This window comes from Oncorhynchus mykiss, chromosome 6, assembly GCF_013265735.2.
Source record: "Oncorhynchus mykiss isolate Arlee chromosome 6, USDA_OmykA_1.1, whole genome shotgun sequence".
Lineage (NCBI taxonomy): Eukaryota > Metazoa > Chordata > Actinopteri > Salmoniformes > Salmonidae > Oncorhynchus > Oncorhynchus mykiss.
In genome coordinates, this window is record NC_048570.1 from 53,950,946 (window position 1) to 53,977,315 (window position 26,370).

General features: G+C 42.7%; 1 protein-coding gene across 4 annotated transcripts in view; it reads right to left on the minus strand.

Moving 5' to 3' along the window:
- prmt3 (protein arginine methyltransferase 3) overlaps window positions 1-26,370 on the minus strand; it is a 108,217-nt gene that overhangs the window by 51,879 nt on the left and 29,968 nt on the right. For all 4 annotated transcript variants that reach the window (XM_021606802.2, XM_021606801.2, XM_036980432.1 and 1 more), the window contains exons 11-13: window positions 12,516-12,594; window positions 3,914-4,101; window positions 2,678-2,764 (exon numbers count right to left, since the gene is read on the minus strand). In XM_021606802.2, the coding sequence (XP_021462477.2) occupies window positions 2,678-2,764; window positions 3,914-4,101; window positions 12,516-12,594 (354 nt within the window). The remainder of the gene's footprint in view (window positions 1-2,677; window positions 2,765-3,913; window positions 4,102-12,515; window positions 12,595-26,370) is intronic.

The following is a 26,370-nucleotide window of genomic DNA, read 5'->3' on the forward strand; positions in this document are numbered from 1 at the left end:
TGCACCTGTAAGGTGTTTGGTGTGACAGTCACCTGGTGTACAACTAGCGATGCTGACAAATAACCAGAGATGGGAGTTTAATGATTTTGCTCGTAATGTGCTCCAAAACACCCCTGAAATTTCAGAGAGCGCCTTCTGTCTGACTTGAAGGCCACTTTTTCTATACGATTTAAATTTGATGGAGAGCAGTTGAAAGACGAATCAAGCAAAAGTGAGTTTCTTCCAACCTCTTCAGCAGTGAGAGACACTGGTGTTAGAACCAACCCAGATCTTTATGAGGCTTTTGAAGTGAGGGATAGTATTATAACTTCTTGTGTTCATTTTCCCCCCACAATTCACAGCAACCAGGGCAATGAGCTCTAGTGGATATTATCATAAAATAATGGCATTGGAGTAATAAAAGTCTTAACACTAGTCTAAAGTAACTAGTCTTAAAAAGTTCAATAAGGACTATTTTATCTCACCAAGGGGAAAATTGGTTGTATCTGGACTATAGACTAGTGCATAGATATTGAACCACAAGACTGAATGAAATTAACCTGCAGTTTAAAAATACATAAAAACATAGGTTTTCACGGCCTACACGTGCGAGGAAAGGAGGAGTGATAGAGTAAAAAGGGGGGACAGAAGGAGGGAGAGAGAGGGGGGGGGTATTTGTCTTCTGTGTGCGCGGCGCAGACGCAGGGGTTGTGCTGTTCATTTAATGCAAGGTTAGGCAGGCATCGCTGATGAATGGACTGTCGACAGGAGAACAAAAGCAGGAGCTCCATCATACACACCCACACACATTCTCTCCCTCACACGTGGTCCACGCGCAGGGCAGAAGTTACCAATAGGCAAAGATCTAAGATTAGGCGCCTCTAAAATCCTAACATTAACCCATAAGGGGGAAAACACGAAACTGGCCAGTGGCTATGGAAAATTTCTTCCAACTCCCACAGTCTGCCCACTATCCACAAAACCCCTTTGAAATACTGGTCAAACACAGACACCCAAGGGCCACCCTTAACACCTGTCACCAGAGATTCTGTTAATTGTCAAATGCTCAGTCACTTACAGAGATTTGAAGGAAAAAAATATGCCTGGCAATTTTTTTTTATACAAGATAATTAACACAAAAGCACTAAAAACATTGATTTAAATGACTGTTTTTAGCCCGATCATATCATTTTTTGTTTCACTTTTCTCATTGCACTAGGCTCTAAACCTAGAACAGGTCATCCACATTCCAAGAAAAGGAACAAATAAAAAAGGTGGATGTGTTCAATTATGTGGCCGAGAAAAGAGGAAAAATGAGAGGATGTTTACAAATTCCATTAGATCCACGGGGCCGACCAAGAGCAGAAGCAGATAATAACCAGCTATTGATTAACTTTTGAAATAGTGGAGAGAGACACTGCACAATGCTCTCAGAAATACAATGGGCCAACCAAAGACAAATCACTTGCCGGAGTCCACCAGGGCTATTTCTGCTCTCTGTTCTCTCTCTGTGTGTTGCTTCGCAAATGGCACCCTGTTCCCTTCATAGTGCACTGCGTTTGACCAGAGCACTATGCCGATCAGTCTGTGAGCTTCCCAGAGGAGGGGTAGACAAAGAGTCGCGGTGTGAGTGCCTGCCAGCACAGTACAGAATAGACTAGATGACAGGTGGATGATAGTTCACTCTGTACGGTGAACTGTCATCCACCTATCATCTAGTCTATTCTGTACTGTGCTGGCAGGCACTCACACCGCGACTCTTTGTCTACCCCTCCTCTGGGAAGCTCACAGACTGATCGGCATAGGGCTCTGGTGCCTAAGATTGGTTACGGAGAAGATGTAAACAAGGGGTCTCTGACTCCGGTCCTGAAAGCGTCTGGAAGTGTGGGCTTTTGCTCCACTGCAGCACTTACAAAAATGCTTAAAAATAATCCACTGTACCATGGTTATCACTATCAGTCCAGGTTTATCAGGTGTGTTAGAGCTTTTAGTGTTAGAGTCTTTATTTGGATACTCCTTTTGGTTATAATGTTTATTTTTATTCTGCCCCCCAACAACCCCATACACACAAAGCACGTTGAGAGGCTCAGGGTCAGCCACATTTCAGCACACCTCAATGTAGAGCAATTTTGGGTTTAAGTGCCTTGCTCAAGGGCACATGACGGTGGTTTGTACTCAGGATAAGAGACAGATAAGAGAAAGCAGTTCCCAGTAGGCATTAAATGGCACAGAACGCTTCTAAATGGGGAGGCAATATCTGAACTTGTCCTATAAGAGCACTCAATTCCTGCTGGAAAATGCCAAGTTGTGCCATGACGCAAATCCACCACCACCCCACTGTAGAGTTTTGACCTGATTAGTAATTGGAGAAGGCACCAAAATGTGCATATTTAACATAAAGATTAAATATGCATTAAATGTTTATATTTAAGGTACAGAAGGAACACACCACATATGTAACAAGGTCTCCCTTGTGTGACAAACTCCCTTCACATGTGACGCAACATGCATGTAGTCAGCCACACCTGGGGATCAGGAGGATTGTCTATCCATCACACTGGTGTACCACCCACCTCACCCTTCCTAGCCAATTAGCTGGCCCCATTTATCACCACACCTGTGATCAATCCTCACCGCTGACAGCCTTGATTAACTCAGAAGATTGAGTTAGGTGTGTGTGTGTGTGCACGCGACTCACCGTGCAGTCTGTGCTGTCTGTTATCTTTAGGCAGAAGTCTGATGCAAACTCCAGCTCAGAGAGAGACACTGCGTTACAATCGATTCCCTGAGGAGAGGAGTCCACAAACAAAAGATCAATGCACACACTTTCACAACAAACCAGGAAATTATAACACGCTTTTGGTCTTATCAAGCAAGAAACAGAAGAACAGTGAAGTATCAGCGATACAAGACAACTAAGCACTTGTACTAAAGGTGACTGCTTTTCCCCTGTTCTTGAGTACAATTCACCAAAAACAGAATACTTGCCAAAACAAGAGGTTAGACTCCCCAACAAAGGACTTACATACCTAAAAAAAGTACAACAACTAGGGGTGGTTTTATACCCCTTTTCAATTTCACCTTCTAAAGCACATTCCTTAACATTCCGAGAGGAAAAAAGCAATAACTGTTTGAAAAGGGATTTGCAATTCCCTGAGACAGGCTCTTAATTTTACGCTGTTCCGACCATCCTTAATGGAATGTTATTGGATCGTATCAGAGTGAGGCAATGGACAGAAATCCAGGCAATTTGGGCCAAGGGGGAGCTGTCCATTTTTCACTAAAGGGGAGAAACTATCGATTAGAGGATTCAAATTATATTATTTCACCTGCTCCGCTCGTTCATCATGGGAGAGACATGGAAAAGAACATGCTACTTCACAAAATGGAGGATGGGTAGAGGAAGGAGCGTCCATGGAAAAGACAGAGAATATGGAAAATGGTTTTAAAAAGGTATCCATGCTCTCATTTGTGTGTGTGATATAGAAAGTCCATTAGGAAATGCAATGTGTGTGTATATGTTGTATGTAAGTGCAGGATCTGTGAGGATGATTGTGCTTGTAATGTGTGTGTGTGTTGTACTCTCCCTGCAGTGTTTGTGTATGTGTAGTCTCTCTGCGGTGTGTGTGTGTGTGTGTGTGTGTGTGTGTGTGTGTGTGTGTGTGTGTGTTTTCTCCATCAGCTCAGTGAGTGCCTCTCCATCTGCAGGGGGGACAGAGTAATGAAGTTTCCTAAAGAGGAACTTAAACAAGGATTAGACTTATCAATCACCCAGCACTAGAGCACTGCCACACACAACAACAACCTGCCTCCAGGGACCTCTCTCTCTCTCTCTCTATGACTAACTCTCTTTCCCTCGCTTGGTATTCACCCTCTACACCCACTCTATTTCTGTAACCTTTTTCCTTTCTCTATACCTTGAGTGTGTATATACCTGTATGACTGCAGGTTTAGAGATGAGTGTGTCTGGTTTGAGGACCTGCACCACGGCCTCTGGCACCACGGCCCTCTTCATGCACGCCATCTTGAACCCGTATACGTCATCCCAGAATGCAATGCGGTCCTGGTGCTTCTCCGTGTCGCCCACTGCCGCCAGGCTGATGGTGCAACGATCAGGGTAGACTAAAAAAGAGAGTAAGAGGGTGAGATGTATGGACAGACTGAACATAGAGGAGAAGAGTGATATGGGATAGGGATATGCATTTGAAATTATTTCACTATTCGAATATCATGATTTTTTTCAATTCGGAAAAATAAATAAATAAATACAAATAAATAAATAAATCCTCTACTCTCATCACCAATCACATCACTAGCCTTAGAGCGTTGGACTAGTAACCGAAAGGTAACCAAAATATAAAGAAAACAGAGATATCTCAGGTCAGGGCGTGACAGGGAGTAGCAGCAGTGTAAAAACAAAAAGGGGGGTGGGGGGGTCAATGTAAACAGTCCAGGTGGCCATTTGATTAATTGTTCAGCAGTCTTATGGCTTAGAGGTAGAAGCTATTAAGGAGCCTTTTGGTCCTAGACTTGCCGTGTGGCAGCAGAAAGAACAGTCTATGATGATGGTGTTGGGTGACTGGAGTCTGACAAATCTTTGGGCCTTCCTCTGACACAAAATAGTATATAGGTCCTGGATGTCAGTAAGCTTGGCCCCAGTGATGTACTGAGCCGTACGCACTACCCTCTGTAGCGCCTTACGGTCAGCAGTTGCCACACCAGGCAGTGATGCAACCGATCAGGATGCTATTGATGGTGCAGCTGTAGAACGTTTTGAGGATCTCGGGACCCATGCCAAATCTTTTCAGTCTCCTAAGGGGAAAAAGGTGTCGTCGTGCCCTCTTCAAGACTTTCTTGGTGTGTTTGGACCATTATAGTTCGTTGGCGATATGGACACCAAGGAACTTGAAACGCTCGAACTGCTCCACTAGAGCCCCGTCGATGTTAATTGGGGCCTGTTCGGCCCGCCTTTTCCACAATCAGCTCCTGTCTTGCTCATGTTGAGGAAGAGGTTGTTGTCCTGGCACCACACGGCCAGGTCTCTGATGACCTCCCTATCGTCGTTGTCGGTGATCAGGCCTACCACTGTTGTGTCATCAGCAAACTTGATGGTGTTGGGAGTCGTGCTTGGCCACACAGTCGTGGGTGAACAGGGAGTATTGGAAGGGAAGAGGGGCCCCAATGTTGAGGATCAGCTTGGCAGATGTGTTGTTGCGTACCCTTACCACCTGGGAGTGGCCCGTCAGGAAGTCCAGGATCCAGTTGCAGAGGGAGGTGTTTAGTCCCAGGTTCCTTGGCTTAGTGATGAGCTTTTTGGGCACTATGGTGTTGAGCGCTGAGCTGTAGTCAATGGTATTACAAACTCGGAGAGGTTGAAAATCCCAGTGAAGACACTTGCCAGTTGGTCCACGCATGCCTTGAGTACATGTCCTGGTAATCTATCTGGCCCCGCGGCTTTCGGAATGTTGACCTGTTTAGAAAACTTTTTCGGGATCGGTGTCCCTAGCATGAGGTTGTAAGTAACAAGAACATTTCCCAGCACATAGACATATCTGATATTGGCAGAAAGCTTAAATTCTTGTTAATCTAACTGTACTGTCAAATTTACAGTAGCTATTACAGTGAAAGAATGCCATGCTATTGTTTGAACATGAAAAGTTACTAATAAACAAATTAGGCACATTTGGGCAGTCGTGACACAAAATTTTGAACAGAAATGCAATGGTTCATTGGATCAGTCTAAAACTTTGCACATACACTGCTGCAATCAGTGCTAAATCATCACCCGTTTGGCGAAGTAGGCTGTGATTCGATGAGAAATGAACAGGCACCGCATCGATTACATGCAACGCAGGATACACTAGATAAACTAGTAATATTATCAATCATGTGTAGTTAAATAGTGATTATGTGAAGATTGATTGTTTTTATAAGTTTATTGCTAGCTAGCAACTTATCTTGGCTTCTTGCTGCCCTCGCGTAACAGGTAGTCAGCCTGCCACGCAGGCTCCTCGTGGAGTGCAATGTAAGGCAGGTGGTTAGAGCGTTGGACTAGTAACCGGAAGGTTGCAAAAACGAATCCCCGAGGCTGACAAGGTAAAAATCTGTCGTTCTGCCCCTGAACATGGCAGTTAACTCACCGTTTCTAGGCCGTCATTGAAAATAAGAATGTGTTCTTAACTGACTTGCCTAGTTAAATAAAAGGTGTAAAAAATATATTTTAAAAATATTGGCCAAATCGGTGTCCAAAAATACTGATTTCCGATTGTTATGAAAACTTGAAATCGGCCCTAATTAATCGGCCATTCCGATTAATCGGTCGACCTCTACTTAAAAGTTTTTTCTTTCAAATGGTACCAAGAACATGCATATCATTGATGCCTGAGTTACAGCAGTTAGATTTGGGTATGTCATTTTAGGCGAAAATTGTAAACAAAGGGGCAGATCCTTCCTCTTGCTCAGTTGTGCACTTGGGCCTCCCACTCTTTCTATTCTGGTTAGAGCCAGTTAGCGCTGTTCTGTGAAGGTAGTTAGAAACAGCGATGTATGATATCTTCAGTTTCTTGAAAATTCCCCCATGGAATAGCCTTCATTTCTCAGAACAAGAATAGACTGACGAGTTTCAGAAGAATGTTCTTTGTTTATGGCCATTTTGAGCCCGTAATCGAACCCACAAATGCTGATGCTAAAGATACTCAACTAGTCTAAAGAAGGCCAGTTTGTTGCTTCTTTAATCAGGACAACAGTTTTCAGCTTTGCTAACATAATTGCAAAATGGTTTTCTTATGATCAATTAGCCTTTTAAAATTATAAACTTGGATTAGCTAACACAACGTGCCATTAGGTCACAGGAGTGATGGTTGCTGACAATGGGCTTCTGTACGCCTACGTAGATATTCCCTAAAAAAATCTGCCGTTTCCAGCTACAATAGTCATTTACAACATTAACAAACTCAACAATGTATTTATAATAAATTTGATGTTGTTTTAATTGACAACAAATTAGCTTTTCTTTCAAAAACAAGGACATTTCTAAGTGACCCCAAACTTTTGAAAAGTAGTGTGTGTGTGTGTGTGTGTGTATGTGTGTATATATATATATATATATATATATATATATATATATATATATATATATATATATATATATATATATATATATATATATATATATATATATATATATATATATATATATATATATATATATTCAGTATAGTGTATATCAGTTTACGAGGCAGGTACAACAGTAAACAATTTTACTAGATTTGATTACTTGTTACCATATTTAGCTTACCATATGCTGACCAATTTCTCATAGAAGTTATAAAAGAGGAAAGGAGGCAAGGAAGTTCTTGAAAACATTACCCTAACAGTATGAAACATGAATTTCACTCTCGGACTGAAACCCCATTATAAGAGACTTCTGTTGACTCGGCATCCATTTCATAAAGCACCAGTAACGAGTATATCCATCAAATACCAGACCTTTATGGCCGCTCTATCCTACTTTTTACACTTTGTCAATACTGACCTGGTTTGTGACACATGTTTATGACTGGGACAAAAAATACAAAACATGCTTTATGTAGAATACATTTTTTAAGTATTTAAAATTAAAAAAAAAAAAACATTCCTGCAACTCAGAATTAAATCAAGGGAGTAATTCACCTCGATACAGCCACAGAGCCAAACCAGGCTCTGGTTATACGAAGACATTAAACCCCATCTGAATGTATTCTATAAACATTAAACCATGAATTTGAAATGAACATTAAACATGAGTCTTAATGTGTTTTGTAAACGTTAAACATCTAAAAATGAGTTCATCTGACTGGTTAATCGGCTTGGTGATTTGGCAGAGGCTGAAGTGCTTGGGGCCATGGCTGTTCCCCCCCCCCCATGGAGGGACATTACAGCCATATGCTTAAGTGCTAGAAATTAAGAAAGATATAACCACTTCAAAGTTGTCACAAAATAACTTACTGTCACAAACACAATATCGAAGAGTAGACTGTACATGACACACACACACACACCTGACTGGCGGGAAGCTACGGACAGCAGAATGTCTTTATTGCAACAACTGCTGTCTACTGTCGAACTCATTGTGAAATCCATGGACGAGGATTGCTTTGGTGCTAAACATGGATACATGCACATTCTTTTAAAAAGAAAGGAAAGATGACAGGAAAACAGTAGTATGTAGTTGGGTAGGACGGCAAAAATGAAAGACCCGGAAAGGTGTTCAAGTCTCCAGCCAACTAAGCCATAGACTGTTTTCACTGCTTCCACACGGCAAGCGGTACCGGAGCATCAAGTCTGACACCAACAGGCTCCTGAACAGCTTCTAGCCCCAAGCCATAATACTGCTAAATAGCTAACAAAATGTCTACACTGACCCTTCTATTTTATACAAAAATGTGCACTCCCATGCACACTCAATCTAGGAACATTTTACATACTCACACTGACACTCCAACACACACACACTTAATTTGCACACATACATAACACACACACACATTCATTCTGACTCAACACAAGCACACACTCACAGTACAATCATCATATTCGCTGCTGCTACTGTGTTTATAATATATCCTGATGCCTGGTTACCTTACATACTGTATCTAACCCTGCCGCTCCAGCATCCCTGCACATTGTAAATATGGTATTGGCAGTGGCACTGGAACTGATCCTATATATAGCTCACTTACTTCCTCGTGTTCTAGTACTACTGCGTTGTTGGAAAAGATCAACCAAGAAAGGCATATCACCGTACCGGTGCGCATGACAATAAAAACGTGAATTCCAGAAGAAGCATAACGCCTTCTCAGCGTAGAAAAACGTACTGTAAATGTAAAAAGTGTGTGTACATGGGAGAACAGAAGGAGATACATATCCAGGCAGCAATGAGCTCACGTTTGTCCATACAACTGTGTATGTCAGACTTAGTTAGTGCGTGAACAGTCGCGGGTTGGACCTAGTTGATAATGTTCGCTAGTGAGAGTGCAAGACCAAGACAAGCAGGCGATAGTCATACATTGAGAGACGTGTCCGGCAATGTTTTAATAATTGTCATTTTTATATCTGCCAAAAAAGCAGACAATGACCTGCTAAGGGAAACACTCGGCAAAGGTTAAGTTCGTTGTTGTGGTGCTAACTTGAAGTTGTGTTTTTTTGACAATCCTCATATAAGATGTTATGGCACTTAATAATTAACTATTATCCTGCACTTCGTGTATTCCCCTGACACGGTCTTTCCGCCAGCACGCACGCACGCACACACACCAGGACACGCACACACAGTATTGCTCTCATTTATTCATGCGACAAGGCCACAGAAGACAATCATACAGTGACAGAAGAAACCTTGCACAGACTGTTCTGTCTGACTACCAGTAACCGAAAGGTTGCTGGAAGGAATCCCCGAGCTGACAAGGTAAAAATCTGTCGTTCTGCCCCTGAGCACGGCAGTTAACCCACTGTTCCCTGGGCGCCGAAGACATAGATGTCGATTAAGGTAACCCCCCACACCTCTCTGATCGCAGAATAGCGCATATTAGCAAATTAACATACTCCACTCCCCATGGTCAATAATACAAGCTATCCACCTCATTTTCAAACGTTGCTATGGGCACAGCCAAACAACGGAAGTGATGGATTCCACTTCGGCTTTACTTCCCTACTGCAGTTTGTCGGTGGCAAACTTGCCAGAGTAAAATATTTGAAAAAGTCCATTTAGAGAGTATAAAAGTCAAGTAAACAAGTATAAGTGTATAAGTGTAATTTTATGCGTATTTAATTTGTTCGCTTATGTTAGCTAGACTTACTAGTAGGCTAGTTCAGTTGTGATAACATTAGTTGTGTTGTGTCAGAAACAGGAAGACTCTGAATGGATGGAGACAGCTATGTGATGAGTGTCTCACGGGCTCCTCTGATTGGCTCTTCAGCCACTGTGACACCTGCCACCATGACGACAGATTTGTCATTTAATTTTTCCCTGGATTACTGGAGCAAGTGAGTAATTATAAGGGCCAGGTGAGAGAAGAGGGATGCTGATTGGGAAGGAATGGAACAGGCCTGAAAAAGAAAGGGGGAGGGAAGAAGAGAAAGAGAGAGATAGGGGTGGGAGAGAAGAAAATAGGAAAAAATGCAAGGGAGGAGGGATGCTGTACTGTAGATGGAGAGAGAGAGAGAGAGAGAGAGCGAGTCAGAGGCGGTACACAGGCATCCCCAGATTCATGGTTTTGACATCTGTGTCCTTCTCGACTCACTGCTCACAGCCCGTTTGGGGGGTGGGGGGGTGGACGGACAAAAAAAGATCCCTTATCCCTTGACGCTGGACTACTCTGGTGAATGGGGACACATTTAAGGATGAAGAGGTTGTTAATGTGCTGGGTAGAATGAGGGAACTTCTGAAACACACTAATGTAAAAACACACACACAGGAGATAGAGAAATAACACGCATGAAGGCACACACGCCCATCAGTGAGTTATAGTGAAATAAGAAACCCCAAAAAGGAGAGAATGCTTGACAAATAATGACTTCCAACCAAGAGAAATCAGAGAAGGTGGGGATTCAGTATCTTACCTATACTCTTTATCCTTCATTCTTTCTCTTTGCCCTCTGCTCCCCTCATCTGGCTCTGCCCCCTCTTTCCTCTTCATCTCATTCCATCCCTCTCTCTCTCTAACCTCTCATTTTCTAACCTCATCTTAATCTCTCTAACCTCTCACTCACTCTCTAGTCTGCACCCTCTTCTCCCCACCCCTTTCTCTTCCTGCCCCATCCTTCCCTCTCTCCCTCTCCAGGTGTGTGACCTTTCGGCTGTCCCTGACAGCCAGTAAAAGGCAGTGTTTCAGAACTACTCCTGTGTCAGGCCCTGTTTGTCACAAATCATTAAGCCTGGCCAGTGACAGACAGCAGCTGACCCTGAATATCCATATGCTCTCTCACACACACACCAGTGCGTGCACATGCCGGCATGGGCTACATACCTGCGGTAAAAAGCACAAAAACAAACAGGCAGGAAAGCAGTGAAATACTGTACTGTGTACCATCTGTCAACATGTGTACAGACTAGAGCCGGGCGATATGGACAAAAACTCTTCTCAAAAAATTGACCCATTTTGCTTGATAACGATAAATACAACGATTTGTTTCACTTTTAAATGCACAGTTAATTTCCATTAGCGGCAGGGTTCTAGACAAACTTTTTCCAGTGCCTTTAAGAAGTAAGACAACTGAGATGGTATGGTTAAAAAAATAAGTTAGCTATTTCATCTAACATGTCCAGAGAATGCATGATTTCTATTTTGATATGCAACCTGATCAAATAGGATCCAGAAAGATCCGATTTATTTTTGACTCTTTAAGCGTGATTTGTCCGTGATGGTCAGTGATGGTCTGCGCACCAGAAAAAAGCTCCTCGGTAGTCGTCGCGTCCCAGTCTGTTGACAGATGCTACGCTACCATACCAGTCATGTTATGTGTTTCTGTCCACAAGAGAATACTTTCAGCATTGCTCGTTCAGTACGCAAATCGAGAGAAAAAAACAAATGTGACGTAACAAAAGTTGCTTCGGTAAGACGAAGACAATGTTGGTGTCTATTTTTCAATTTATCGTCCCTGCACTAGTGTGCTTACATACACACACACCAAAGAAAACCATAATTAAGAGAATAGAACTTTGCAATGCATCAACTGCAGTGGTTTTGCGCTTTAGTAAAAAATAAAGCAGTGAAGTCTGCCACAAGTGATTTCTCCTATAATTTAAAACTCCCGTTGCTCCACTTTTCACCAAAGTGGCATGCACGGCCTGACATAAGGCTCTGGAGACAGGTATACACAAGAACATTTTGTAAATGTACATATAAAACCACACTGAACTGGCATTGGATGGCTACTGCCTTCTACTGCACTTCCTACAGGGGGCATTTGGTGGACTAGTGGAACAATACTGAAGTGTGTGTGGTGTGGTGTGTGTGCGTGTCCATGCATGTGTTTGCATCCATGTCCATAATAGAAAAACAAGCTGCCTGATAGCTCTGCTCAGTCATTGAGGTCACATGACGGTCATGCTTCGTCTACTGACATTTTAAGCTCCACCCACAATATAATCAACCACAATAGATAGCGCAATCGGAAAAAACCTGATCTAGCATATTAAGTGTATATGTATTTTTTTTTTTTTTTTGGGGGGGGGGGTCTTCTTACTGTATATACTGTACATATACAGTAGGGTATAGGGTCGTTCTATATGAATTCAATCACTTTTTGACTGACAATCATTTGATGTGATATTCCTCCTTAGTAGCTTGGGTTAATGTCCCTATTCAATCACTAAGACCAGCAGGCTGTATAGAACCATCATAAATGTGCATCGTTCTTTTATTGTCCATTCGTATTGTTCTTGTCCTTTTCTTAAATGCCATTATAAAAAGTGTATATGATAGTGCAACACATTTATCCCAATGGGGAAAATTAAGTAAGTACAGTACAGTACAGAGTGTGTGCGCGTGACTCACCTGAGCCCCCCTCGGCCAGATAGAGGTCTCTGGCATAGAGAACCGAATCCAGCATTGACTCAAACAGCAGGAAGTAACCCTGGAAGAGAGATAGGACAGATCAGTACAATACAATGGTCAGGGAGACATGCATCGGAGGGTTGCTGTCAATATCTCAGGTGCCACTTACTACCGATGTGCCCTTGAGCAAGGCATTTAACTCCAGAGTTGACCCTGTGCTGCTCCCAGACTGTAATGTGAGTAATTGTGTGGTGGGGATGGGTACCGTGACAGCAGGTTCCAACACATTTCCGTTGTCTCTGCATAATGGATAAATAAAGATTTGATTGTCTATTTCATATGATCTCGTCACGTCTTGAATTAAATTTTGCTCCGGTGATTTTAAACATGGGAAAACATAGTCGAACAAGCAACTGCAATTGAAATTCGAGGTGAGATTTAAATAACTTAATATAATACAACTGTGACCAATTACTATCAGGTTTGGGCAAAGGTTGATAGAGTTTTCTTAATATATGGCGCTGTTGTTTGAAGTCAGGTCATCACCATCTGTGGTTAGTTTTGGTCACAATACTTTGTTTGGGTTAAGAGTGTAGTGTAGGCGTCCATCTGCATGAGAAAAGGAAAATATAAAAGAAAATACCTGTTTTGTTAAGAGGACATTTTACGCCAAATCAAGACATGGAAATGGTTACAGAAGTTGTACCACAACACTCCGCATCCAGGTATGAAGCTCTCTCATTATTAGTGTCTGTCTGAACACATGCACTGTTTCCATAGCTATCATAGTAAGCTGGCTGGCTAGCTAGCTAGCTAGCTATATTGCTGTGTAACAGCCAACCCGAAATCAGGACATTTTTATATTCAAAGTTAGTAACTAGCTAGCTAGCTACTAATGTCATTTAACTGTAATAAACATATATTTTTTTTAAATTGCAGGTTAGATTGCCATTTTGGCTAGTTGGCAAAAACAAACTAGCTTGCAAGCTAGCTAACAAAGATGCTAGGGCTAACGTTAACGTTAGATAGGCTAGAGTAACTACAATAACTGTTCTTCCTTTTTTGTATTAGCTAATGATGTGTTTTTGTTTTCATGGTGAGCAGTTGATCAGCTGAATGCCAAGTAATAGAGATTGGAGTAAGAGCGACAAAAGATCAGTTATTCCCATTTAGACTTAGACAGACCAGTTCCACATCCTAAAATGTTCACAAGGATTTTGATTCATGTTACTTGTGTCACAGTTCTCAAAATAAATATTAAATTATTGATATGATTGGAACTCACATGCCAACACATAACAATAAATAGACTGACAGTAGTGAGAAATATAAATGGTTTCAGCTGTGTGATTCTATTAAAACCACCTGTTGACTTTCATTGCTAATACACCACACTGACTTTATCTTCTCCAAAATACACTGAGTATACCAAACATTAGGAACACCTTCCTAATATTGATATCTCCTCCCCTTCCATCTACACTGAATGAAGTGGATTTAACAAGTACATCAATAAGATATCATAGCTTTCACCTGGTCAGTCTATGCCATGGAAAGAGCTTAATCTTAATGCTTTGTATACTCAGTGTATATCCACTGGACCGAAAGAGAAAAGCATCAGATGCCATAAACAGAGCAGAGGGAACTAAAATAAAACTAAAATGGCATGCCAGAGATGGGTTAGTTTATAAATGTGAAGCAATCCATACATTTGAAAAATGCAGTACTCAGTTCTGAAAAGAACCTCGTACAAGGAATTTTAATGATTTGTAACCTCGAGATTTAAGTGTTGAATACCTTCTGTAAATTAGGCAGAATAACATTCTCTCTATTCCACAGACTTTGGTCGGTCATCCTGAATTCCTATCGGACCTTGTAGTCAGCAGATAATATTCACATTTTTGGTGACTTTAATATTCACATGGAAAAGTCCACAAACCCACTCTAAAAGGCTTTGGGAGCCATCATCGACTCAGTGGGTTTTGTCCAACATGTCTCTGGACCTACTCACTGCCACAGTCATACTCTGGACCTAGTTCTGTACCGTGGAATAAATGTTGTGGATCTTAATGTTTTTCCTCACAATCCTGGACTATTGGACAACCATTTTATTACGTTTGCAATCGCAACAAATAATCTGCTCAGACCTCATCCAAGGATCATCAAAATGTGTGCTATAAATTCTCAGACAACCCAAAGATTCCTTGATGCCCTTCCAGACTCCCTCTGCCTACCCAAGGACGTCAGAGGACAAAAATCAGTTAACCACCTAACCGAGGAACTCAATTTAACCTTGCGCAATACCCTAGACGCAGTCGCACCCCAAAAAAGCATTTGTCATAAGAAACTAGCTCCCTGGTATACAGAAAATACCCGAGCTCTGAAGCAAGCTCCCAGAAAATTGGAACGGAAATGGCGCCAAACCAAACTGGAAGTTTTCCGACTAGCTTGGAAAGACAGTACCGTGCAGTATCGAAGAGCCCTCACTGCTGCTCGATCATCCTATTTTTCCAACTTAATTGAGGAAAATAAGAACAATCCCCCCCCAAAAAAATGTATACTGTAGCAAAGCTAACTAAAAAGCAGCATTCCCCAAGAGAGGGATGGCTTTCACTACAGCAGTAATAAATTCATAAACTTCTTTGAGGAAAAGATCATGATTATTAGAAAGCAAATTACAGACTCCTCTTTAAATCTGTGTATTCCTCCAAAGCTCTGCTGTCCTGAGTCTGCCCCAGGACCTTTAGTACTATATCTCTTGACACAATGATGAAAAGAATCATGGCCTCTAAACATTCAAGCTGCATACTGGACCCTATTCCAACTAAACTACCGAAAGAGCTGCTTCCTGTGCTTGGCCCTCCTGTGTTGAACATTATAAATGACTCTCTATCCAACGGATGTGTACCAAACTCACTAAAAGTGACAGTAATAAAGCCTCTCTTGAAAAAGCCAAACCTTGACCCAGAAAATATTTAAAAAACTTTTGGCCTATATTGAATTTCATATTCCTCTAAAGAAATTTTGAAAAAGCAGTTGCGCAGCAACTCACTGCCTTCCTGAAGACACACAATGTATACGAAATGCTTCAGTCTGGTTTTAGACCCCATCATAGCACTGAGACTGCACTTGTGAAGGTGGTAAATTAACTTTTAATGGTGTCAGACCGAGGCTCTGCATCTGTCCTCGTGCTCCTAGACCTTAGTGCTGCTTTGATACCATCGATCACCACATTCTTTTGGAGAGATTAGAAACCCAAATTGGTCTACACGGACAAGCTCTGGCCTCGTTTAGATCTTATCTGTCAGAAAAATATCAGTTTGTCTCTGCGAATGGTTTGTCCTCTGACAAATCAACTGTACATTTCGGTGTTCCTCAAGGTTCCATTTTAGGACCACTATTGTTTTCCCTATGTATTTTATCTCTTGGGGATGTCGTTCGAAAACAAAATGTTAACTTTTACTGCTATGCGGATGACACACAGCTGTACATTTCAATGAAACATGGTGAAGCCCCAAAATTGCCCTCGCTGGAAGACTGTGTTTCCGACATAAGAAAGTGGATGGCTGCAAACGTTCTACTTTTAAACTCGGACAAAACAGAGATGCTTGTTCTAGATCCCAAGAAACAAAGAGATCTTCTGTTGAATCTGACAATTAATATTGATGGTTGTACAGCCGTCTCAAATAAAACTGTGAAGGACCTGCGTTACTCTGGACCCTGATCTCTCTTTTGACAAACATATTAAGACTGTTTCAAGGACAGCTTTTTTTCCATCTAAGTAACATCTACGACAATCAGACATTTTACGACAATCAGACATTTTCTGTCCAAAAATGATGCAGAAAAATTAAACCATGCTTTTGTCACTTCTAGGTTGGACTACTGCAATGCTCTACTTTCCGGCTACCCGGATAAAGCACTAAATAAACTTTATCCGTGCTAAATACGACTGCTAGAATCCTGACTAGAACCCAAGAATTTGATCATATTACTCCAGTGCTAGCCTCCCTACACTGGCTTCCTGTTAAGGCAAGGGCTGATTTCAAGGTTTTACTGCTAACCTACAAAGCGTTTAAATGGGCAAGCTCCTACCCAGCTTTCCAATTTGGTCCTGCCGTACATACCTACACGTAGGCTACGGTCACAAGACACAGACCGCCTAATTGTCCCTAGAATTTCTAAGCAAACAGCTGGAGGCAGGGCTTTCTCCTATAGAGCTCCACTTTTATGGAATGGTCTGCCTACCCATGTGAGAGACGCAGACTCGGTCTCAACCTTTGTCTTTATTGAAGACTCATCTCTTCAGTAGGTCCTATGATTGAGTGTTGTCTGGCCCAGGAATGTGAAGGTGAACGGAATGACACTGGAGCAACGAACCGCCCTTCCTGTCTCTGCCTGGCCGGTTCCCCTCTCTCCACTGGGGTTCTCTGCCTCTAACCCTATTACAGGGGCTGAGTCACTGGCCTACTGATGCTCTTCCATGCCGTCCCTAGGAGGGGTGAGTCACTTGAGTGGGTTGAGTCACTGACGTGGTCTTCCTGTCTGCCCCCCCCCCCCCATTGGGTTGTGCCGTGGCGGAGAGCTTTGTGGGCTATACTCTGCCTTGTCTCAGGATGGTAAGTTGGTGGTTGAAGATATCCCTCTAGTGGTGTGGGGGCTGTGCTTTGGCAAAGTGTGTGGGGTTATATCCTTCCTGTTTGGCCCTGTCCGGGGGTATCATCGGATGGGGCCACAGTGTCTCCTGACCCCTCCTGTCTCAGCCTCCAGTATTTATGCTGCAGTAGTTTGTGTGAGGGGGGCTAGGGTTAGTCTGTTATATCTGGAGTATTTCTCCCATCTTATCCGGTGTCCTTTGTGAATTCAGTATGCTCTCTTATTCTCTCTTTCTTTCTCTCTCTCTCACTCGGAGGACCTGAGCCCTAGGACCATGCCTCAGGCCTACCTGGCATGATGACTCCTTGCTGTCCCCAATCCACCTAGCCGTGCTGCTGCTCCAGTTTCAACTGTTCTTCCTACGGCTACGGAACCCTGACCTGTTCACCGGACGTGCTACCTGTCCCAGACCTGCTGTTTTCAACTCTCTAGAGACAGCAGGAGAGGTAGAGATACTCTCAATGATCGGCTATGAAAAGCCAGCTGACAATTACTCCTGAGATGCTGACCTGTTGCACCCTCTACAACCACTGTGATCTCCACCCGGCACAGCCAGAAGAGGACTGGCCACCCCTCATAGCCTGGTTCCTCTAGGTTTCTTCCTAGGTTTAGGCCTTTCTAGGGAGTTCTTCCTAGCCACTGTGTTTCTTCACCTGCATTGCTTGCTGTTTGGGGTTTTAGGCTGGGTTTGTGTACGCCACGGAGATATCAGCTGATGTAAGAAGGGCTATATAAATCAAATTTTATTTGTCACATACACATATTTAGCAGATGTTATTGCGGGTGTACCAAAATGCAAAAGTATCTAACAATTCACAATACACACAAATCTAAAAGTAAAAGAATGGAATTAAGAAATATAAATATTAGGACAAGCAATTTCAGAGTGGCATTCACTAAAATACAGTAGAATAGAACACAGTACATGCATATGAGATGAGTAAAGCAGTATGTAACCATAATTAAAGTGACCAGTGATTCCATGTCTATGAATATAGGGCAGCAGCCTCTAAGGTGCAGGGTTGAGTAACCGGGTGGTAGCCGGCTAGTGATGGCTATTTAGCAGTCTGTTGGCCTTGAGATTGAAAAACAGCTTATGTCTCTCGGTCCCAGCTTTGATTCACCTGTACTGACCTCGCATTCTGGATAGCAGAATGAACAGGCAGTGGCTCGGGTGGTTGTTGTCCTTGATTATTCTTTTGGCTTTCCTGTGACAGCGGGTGCTGTAGGTGTCCTGGAGGGCAGGTAATTTGCCCCTGATGATGGGTTGGGCAGACAGCACCACCTTCTGGAGAGCCCTGCCGTTGCGGGCGTTGCAGTTGCCATACCTGGTGTTGGTACAGCCCAACAGGACGCTCTCAATAATGCATCTATAAAAGTTGAGTGTTTTACATGACAAGCCAAATTTCTTCAGCCTCCAAAAGGTTGAAGAGGTGCTGTTGTGCCTTCTTCTCCACACTGTCTGTGTGGGTGGACCATTTCAGATCGTCAGTGATGTGTACGCCGAGGAACTTGAAGCTTTCCACCTGCTCCACTGCGGTCCCATCGATGTGGATAGGGGCGTGCTTCCTGCTGTTTCCATGATCAGCTCCTTTGTTTTGTCGACATTGAGTGAGAAGTTATTTCTGTAGGCTGTCTCGTCATTGTTGGTAATCAGGCCTACTACTGTTGTGTCGTCTGCAAACTTGATGATTGAGTTGAAGGCGCAGGTCCCCTGTGTTGAGGATCAGCGAAGTGGAGGTTGTTTCCTACCTCCACCACCTGGGGGGCAGCCCGTCAGGAAGTCCAGGACCCAGTTGCACAGGGCGGGGTTTAGACCCAGGGCCTCAAGCTTAATGATGAGCTTGGAGACCACTATGGTGAGGAACGCTGAGCTATAGTCATTGAACAGCATTCTCACATAAGTATTCCTCTTGTCCAGATGGGATAGGGCAGTGTGCAGTGCAATGGTGATTGCATCATCTGTGGATCTATTTGGGTGGTAAGCAAATTTAAATGGGTCTAGGATGTCAGGTAAGGTAGTCTCTCAAAGCACTTCATGATGACAGAAGTGAGTGCTACCGGGTCGATAGCAATTTAGTTCAGTTACAGAAACAATGTTGGACATCTTGAAGCAAGTGAGGACAGCAGACTGGGATAGGGAGAGATTGAATATGTCCATAAACACTCCAGCCAGCTGGTCAGCACATGCTCTGAGGATGTGGCTAGGGATGCCGTCTGGGCCAGCAGCCTTGCGAGGGTTAACATGCTTAAAATGTGTTGCTCACGTTGTCCACGGTGAAGGAATACTTGGTCCTTGGTAGCGGGCCGCGTTGATGGCACTGTGTTATCCTCAAAGCAGGCAAAGAAGCTGTTTAGCTTTTCCGGAAGCAAGACGTCGGTATCCGCGACGTGGCTGGTTTTCCCTTTGTAGTCCGTGATTGTCTGTAGACCCTGCCACAGGCGTCTCGTGTCAGAGCCGTTGAATATCGACTCCACTTTCTCTCTATACTGACGTTTTGCCTGTTTGATTGCCTTACGGAGGGAATAACTACACCGTTTGTATTCGGCCATATTCCCAGTCACATTGCCATGGTTATATGCAGTTGTTCCGCTTTCAGTTTTGCGTGAATGCTGGCATCTATCCACGGTGTCTGGTTAGGGTAGGGTTTAATAGTCACAGTGGGTACAACATCTCCTATACACTTTCTGATAAACTCAGCCACCATATCCGTGCATTCGTCAATGTTAGAGGCTTCCCGGAACATATCTCAGACTGTGTGATCAAAACAATCTTGAAGTGTGGATTCCGATTGGACAGACCAGCGCTGAATAGTCCTTAGCACGGGTACTTATTGTTTGAATTTCTGCCAATAAGAAGGGAGGAGCAAAATGGAGTCGTGATTTGATTTACCGAAGGGAGGGCGGGGGAGTGCCTTGTAGGCATTTCAAAAAGCTGAGTAGCAGTGGTCTAATGTTCTCAGAGAGAGCGCAACAGTCAATGAGTTTGTAGAACTTCGGTAGCGTTTTCCTCAAATTTTCTTTGTTAAAATCCCCAGCTACAATAAATGCAGCCTCAGGAAATGTGGTTTCCAGTTTGCATAAAGTCCAGTGAAGTTCTTTGTGGACAGTCGTGGTATCGGCTTGAGGGGTAATATACACAGCTGTGACTGAGATAATTCTCTTGGGGGTTAATGTGGTCGGCATTTGATTGAAAGGTATTCTAGGTCTGGTGAACAAAAGGACTTAAATTCCTGTATGTTATCACAATCACACCAGTGTTTTAATCACAATCAGTGTTTTAATCATGAAACATACACCCTCACCTTACTTCTTCCCGAAGATTTCTTTATTCCTGTATGCGCTATATACTGAGAACGCAGTTTGATGTACGGACAAAGACCCGAGAAAGCCATGTTTCCGTGAAACAGAGTATGTTACAATCCTTACTGTCTCTCTGGAAGGAGATTCTCTTCCTGAGCTTGTCTACCTTACTATCCAGAGACTGAACATTAGCAAGTAATATACTTGGAAGCAGTGGATGGTGTGCGCGCCTCCTGAGTCGGACTAAAAGTCTACTCCGAATACCTCTTCTCCGCCGGCGGTATTTTGGATCAACCTCTGAAATCAGATAAATTGCCCTGGGGGGTACGAACAAAGGAACCAATTCGTGAAAGTCGTATTCCTGGTCGTAATGCTGGTGAGTTACCGTCATTCTGATATCCCAAAATGATTTCCGGCAACCCTTCCTATAGACCTAACTCCTCCTCTTTTGGCTCGGTTCAACCTCAACCCCTAGATCCTTTACTGTTGCCCTTTGCTGTAAATAACATTGGTGTAACTCACCCTTTTCCTCCATGAAGCCATATTGCTTTCATCCAGATCTTCAAACAGTAAAGAGGTGGATAGATGAAAGCAATATGGCCTCAGGGAGGGCAGTGGAGCAATCCCCATATTGCTTACACCAATCCAGTCCTTTCAGATCTGTGCATACAAAAAGGGTAGGAGATCAGGAAAGGGGCTAGGACCAGAACCTCTTTGAGAGAAGGAAATGAGGAAGATGAGGAGAGGTGAAGTAGAGGCGCAGAGAAAGAGAGAGGGAGAGCAAGTGAGATGGCTTCGGCCAGCTGCATAATAATTCACAGATGATTATTCAAATTAAGATAACCTTTCAGCAGAAAGAGGAGAGAAGATAAGGGAGGGAGGGAGACAAACTACAATCGCCACCATCTCATGGCCCATGGATGAACTGAAAAGATGATGATTGCCTCCGAATTTAAAGTAGCGTTAGGGTCTACATTGGTCCCCCCTGCCCAACAGTAACCCGTTATTTTCCACTCCAGAACCAAAGTCCATATCTACTGACTGGCTGACTGTATTAGTCCTGGTCTCTCCTTTTCTCAGAACCAGGTCGTTGTTAAAACGCTCTCGCAACGTATCCCGACCTCATAATTTAGAGCTCAATTTCACGGGACACTGCCTCACCTGAAGGAGAGGGAGGGGAAGACTCGGAGAGGAAGAGAAACGTCTGGAAGGAGAGTTACGCCTTCCTTTTTCTCCCATAATGCGTTGGGACGATCTCTTCAAGCCTAACAGCGTGACTCACAATCCGACCCCGCTACGCCCTTCTCATATACACACACAATGTTTATTAGCAAAACACAGGATCCATCTCCACGTCACTGCACTGGGGGTGTGTGAGGGGAATACTCACATCTCGTATCTTAACTACACTGAACAAATATATAAACAAAACATGCAACAATTTCAAACATTTTACTGAGTTACAATTCAAATAAGGAAATCATTCAATTTAAATAAATTAATTAGACCCTAATCTACGTTGGGCACAGATACTTAATAAAAAATAGGTGTGGATTAGAAAACCAGTCAGTGTCTGGTGCGATCACCATTTGCCTCATGCAGCGCAACACATCTCCATCGCATAGAGCTGATCAGACTGTTGATTGTGGCCTGAGGAATGTTGTCCCACTCTTCAATGGCTGTGCAAAGTTGCTGGATATTGACAGGAACTTGAACACGATGTCGTACACGTCAATCCAGAGCATGCCTAACATGCTCAATGGGTGACATGTCTGGTGAGTATGCAGGACATTTTCAGCTTCCAGGAATTATGTACAGATCCTTGCAACATGGGGCCATGCATTGTCTGAGCACAGACGATCCCACAGGTGAATAAGCCGAATGTGGAGGCTGGCGTGGTTACACGTGGTCTGTGGTTGTGAGGCTGGTTGGATGTACTGCCAAATTATCTAAAAACAACGTTGGAGGCAGCTTATGGTAGAGAAATTAATATTAAATTATCTGGCAACAGCTCTATTGGACATTCCTGCAGTCAGCTTGACAATTGCACACTCCCTCAAAACATGAGACATTTGTGGCATTGTGTTGTGTGACAAAACTGCACATTCTAGAGTGGCCTTTAATTGCCCCCAGCACAAGGTGCACCTGTGTAATGATCATGCTGTTTAGTCATCTTTTTGATATGCCACACCTGTCAGGTGGATGGATTATCTTGGTAAAGGAGAAATGCTCAATAACAGGGATGTAAAACTAATTTGTACACACAATTTGAAAGAAATAAGCTTAGTGCTTTTCTGTGGTTGTTCATTTTAGTATAAATGTGTTGCAATCACTGAGCTTGCTGCACTTACGATGTGGCCCACTTTTCAGCAGAACACTGCTCTAATTCTTCAATATTTGAAGGGAGGCCTCTACCAATTGCCTCCACTCAAGGACATTGAGACTTGTCCCAGAGCCACTACTGCGTTGTCTTGGCTGTGTGCTTAGGGTTGTTGTCCTGTTGGAAGGTGAACCTTCACCCCCAGTCTGAGGTCCTGAGCACTCTGGAGCAGGTTTTAATCAAGGATCCCTCTGTACTTTACGCCGATCCCGACTAGTCTCCAAGTCCCTGCCACTGAAAAACATTCTCACAACATGGAGCTGCCACCACCATGCTTCATTATAGGGATGGTGCCAAGTTTCCTCCAGATGTGATGCAGGCCAAAGAGTTCAATCTTGGTTTAGTCAGACTAGAGAATCTTGTTTTTCATGGTCTGTCTTTTAGTTGACTTTTGATAAACCCAAAGCGGGATGTCATGTGCCTTTTACTGAGGAGTGACTTTCGTCTGCCATTTCTACAATAAAGGTCTGATTTGTGGAGTGTTGCAGAGATGGTTGTCCTTCTGGAAGGTTCTCCCATCTCCACAGATAAACTCTGTAGTTTCTCTGTAGTCAGAGTGACCAATTTAATCAATTTTAGAATAAGGCTGTAACGTAACAAAATGTGGAAAAAGTCAAGGGGTCTGAATACTTTCCGAATGCACGGTATATAAAGCCCTTTTTTGGGGAAAGAATAATTCTGATTGGCTGGGCCTGGCTCCCCAGTGGGTGGCCCTATCCCCTCCCAGGCCCACCCATGGCTGTGCCCCTACCTAGTCATGTGACATCCATAGGTTAGAACATAATGAATTTATTTTAATTGACTGATTTCCTTATATGAACTGTAACTCAGTAAAATCATTGAAATTGTTGCAATTATGAAGTGGAACGACATTTATTGGATATTTCAAACTTTTTTAACAAATCAAAAACTGAAAAATTGGGCGTGCAAAATTATTCAGCCCCTTTACTTTCAGTGCAGCAAACTCTCTCCAGAAGTTCAGTGAGGATCTCTGAATGATCCAATGTTGACCTAAATGACTAATGATGATACATACAATCCACCTGTGTGTAATCAAGTCTCCGTATAAATGCACCTGCACTGTGATAGTCTCAGAGGTCCGTTAAAAGCGCAGAGAGCATCATGAAGAACAAGGAACACACCAGGCAGGTCCGAGATACTGTTGTGAAGAAGTTTAAAGCCGGATTTGGATACAAAAAGATTTCCCAAGTTTTAAACATCCCAAGGAGCACTGTGCAAGCGATAATACTGAAATGGAAGGAGTATCAGACCACTGCAAATCTACCAAGACCTGGCCGCCCCTCTAAACTTTCAGCTCATACAAGGAGAAGACTGATCAGAGATGCAGCCAAGAGGCCCATGATCACTCTGGATGAACTGCAGAGATCTACAGCTGAGGTGGGAGACTCTGTCCATAGGACAACAATCAGTCGTATATTGGACAAATCTGGCCTTTATGGAAGAGTGGCAAGAAGAAAGCCATTTCTTAAAGATATCCATAAAAAGTGTTGTTTAAAGTTTGCCACAAGCCACCTGGGAGACACACCAAACATGTGGAAGAAGGTGCTCTGGTCAGATGAAACCAAAATTTAACTTTTTGGCAACAATGCAAAACGTTATGTTTGGCGTAAAAGCAACACAGCTGAACACACCATCCCCACTGTCAAACATGGTGGTGGCAGCATCATGGTTTGGGCCTGCTTTTCTTCAGCAGGGACAGGGAAGATGGTTAAAATTGATGGGAAGGTGGCGCTTCAAAGTATTAACTTAAGGGGGCTGAATAATTTTGCACGGCCAATTTTTCAGTTTTTGATTTGTTAAAAAAGTTTGAAATATCCAATAAATGTCGTTCCACTTCATGATTGTGTCCCACTTGTTGTTGATTCTTCACAAAAAAATACAGTTTTATATCTTTATGTTTGAAGCCTGAAATGTGTCAAAAGGTCGCAAAGTTCAAGGGGCCCGAACACTTTCGCAAGGCACTGTATATGTGTTTCAACTCAATTCGAACAAGTACCTCCCAAATTAATCAATTGTGTCAGTTCTCACTCTTTAAGTTGCATTCAACGACTAAAAAAAGCACTTGTTTACATTTGAAAGTTTTATTTCCAATTAATAATGGTATATAGTGAATATTTCAGTAGGGAGCTTTATGTTCCCATATGCCTCTTAATCATCCATGAGCTTCTCAGCCAGCTCCTAAATCAGCAGGACTTAAGGTACAGTGAACTAACCAACAGACCAGTTAAACTACAACAGCATTCTCAGTAACGGTTACATAAATGTTTTACATGTGGTTGTTTATCTACCGTAGTTGAACGCACTGACTGAAGTCGCTCTTGATAAGTGTCTGCTAAATTACCAAAATGTAAGTGTACAATTGCAAAGCAGGCTGGGTATTATTCTAATGAGCTCTGCCCCCCAAAAAGATAAACTGTTTCAACAAACAAAATCTGGTCAGTTAATTTCAACAAGAATGAATCTGGTGCACATCAAGTTCAAAAGAGTTAAGTACATTTTACAAGAGACAATTACATTCAACCATAAAATATGCATTTATTGTGTAATGTTAATAATATGATAAAGCAAAACTTAAGGGCAGCCATAATCTATTTTTGTTGTTGTTGAGAGCCAGTATTCTTTATCCCTAGACACACTCATTTAGAATGCCTGAAGCTTTAACAGTACTTAAAGCTGTGTGTGTTTCTGTGAGAAAGAGAGATTGTGTTTGTGCAAGTGTAAAACTTCCAGAACATCTATAAGAGTGAGTAGGCCTACTTGAACACTGGGAGCATAACTAGCTAGAAGTTAGTTACAGTTAGTTACTTTTGTGTTGTTTATGGTGAAACAAAATGTTGTTTCCCCATTGCTTACAAGCAAACCCTAACTCAATGCACTGCATTATAAATGGAACACTCTTTCTTTAGGGACATATTTGAGCAAATTCATTGCGACTCATCACAATTAACTAATGCTATTAACCCCTTACACTCGTGGGAATTGGCCTATATGGATACATATAAATGTTTCTGACAGGAGAAATATGGAAACCATATGCATAACCATGGTAGCAATTAAAAGGGAACAGTTAGGAGATTATGGGAAAATTATGAGACTAAAGATGAAGACAACAATTCACCTGACAAGACTGAATCCAAATAACATTTTATTTTATGTGCATTTACTGTACTTTGCCGCATTTGTTGATAACAAAATCTGAAAATACTCTGGATACATACAGTAAGATGACAAGAACATTTGTGGTAGGTGCAATATGAGACAAAAAAATGACAAGGGTTTGAGTAAGAGTTCTAACTGGTGTTTCCAAGTAGCCACACACACCTCTCCAAATTGTGCACAGTTCATAAGTCATTTCAATGCACTGTTATGACTCAAAGATGAGTCATGAACTATACTTTTTTTTTTTTTTAGCTCTCCTGGCGGTGTTGTAGAACTACAGAGCGCACAATTGTAGTTGTTTTGTTTGGAACCCAGCCCTGCATCTCTGCCTTTACG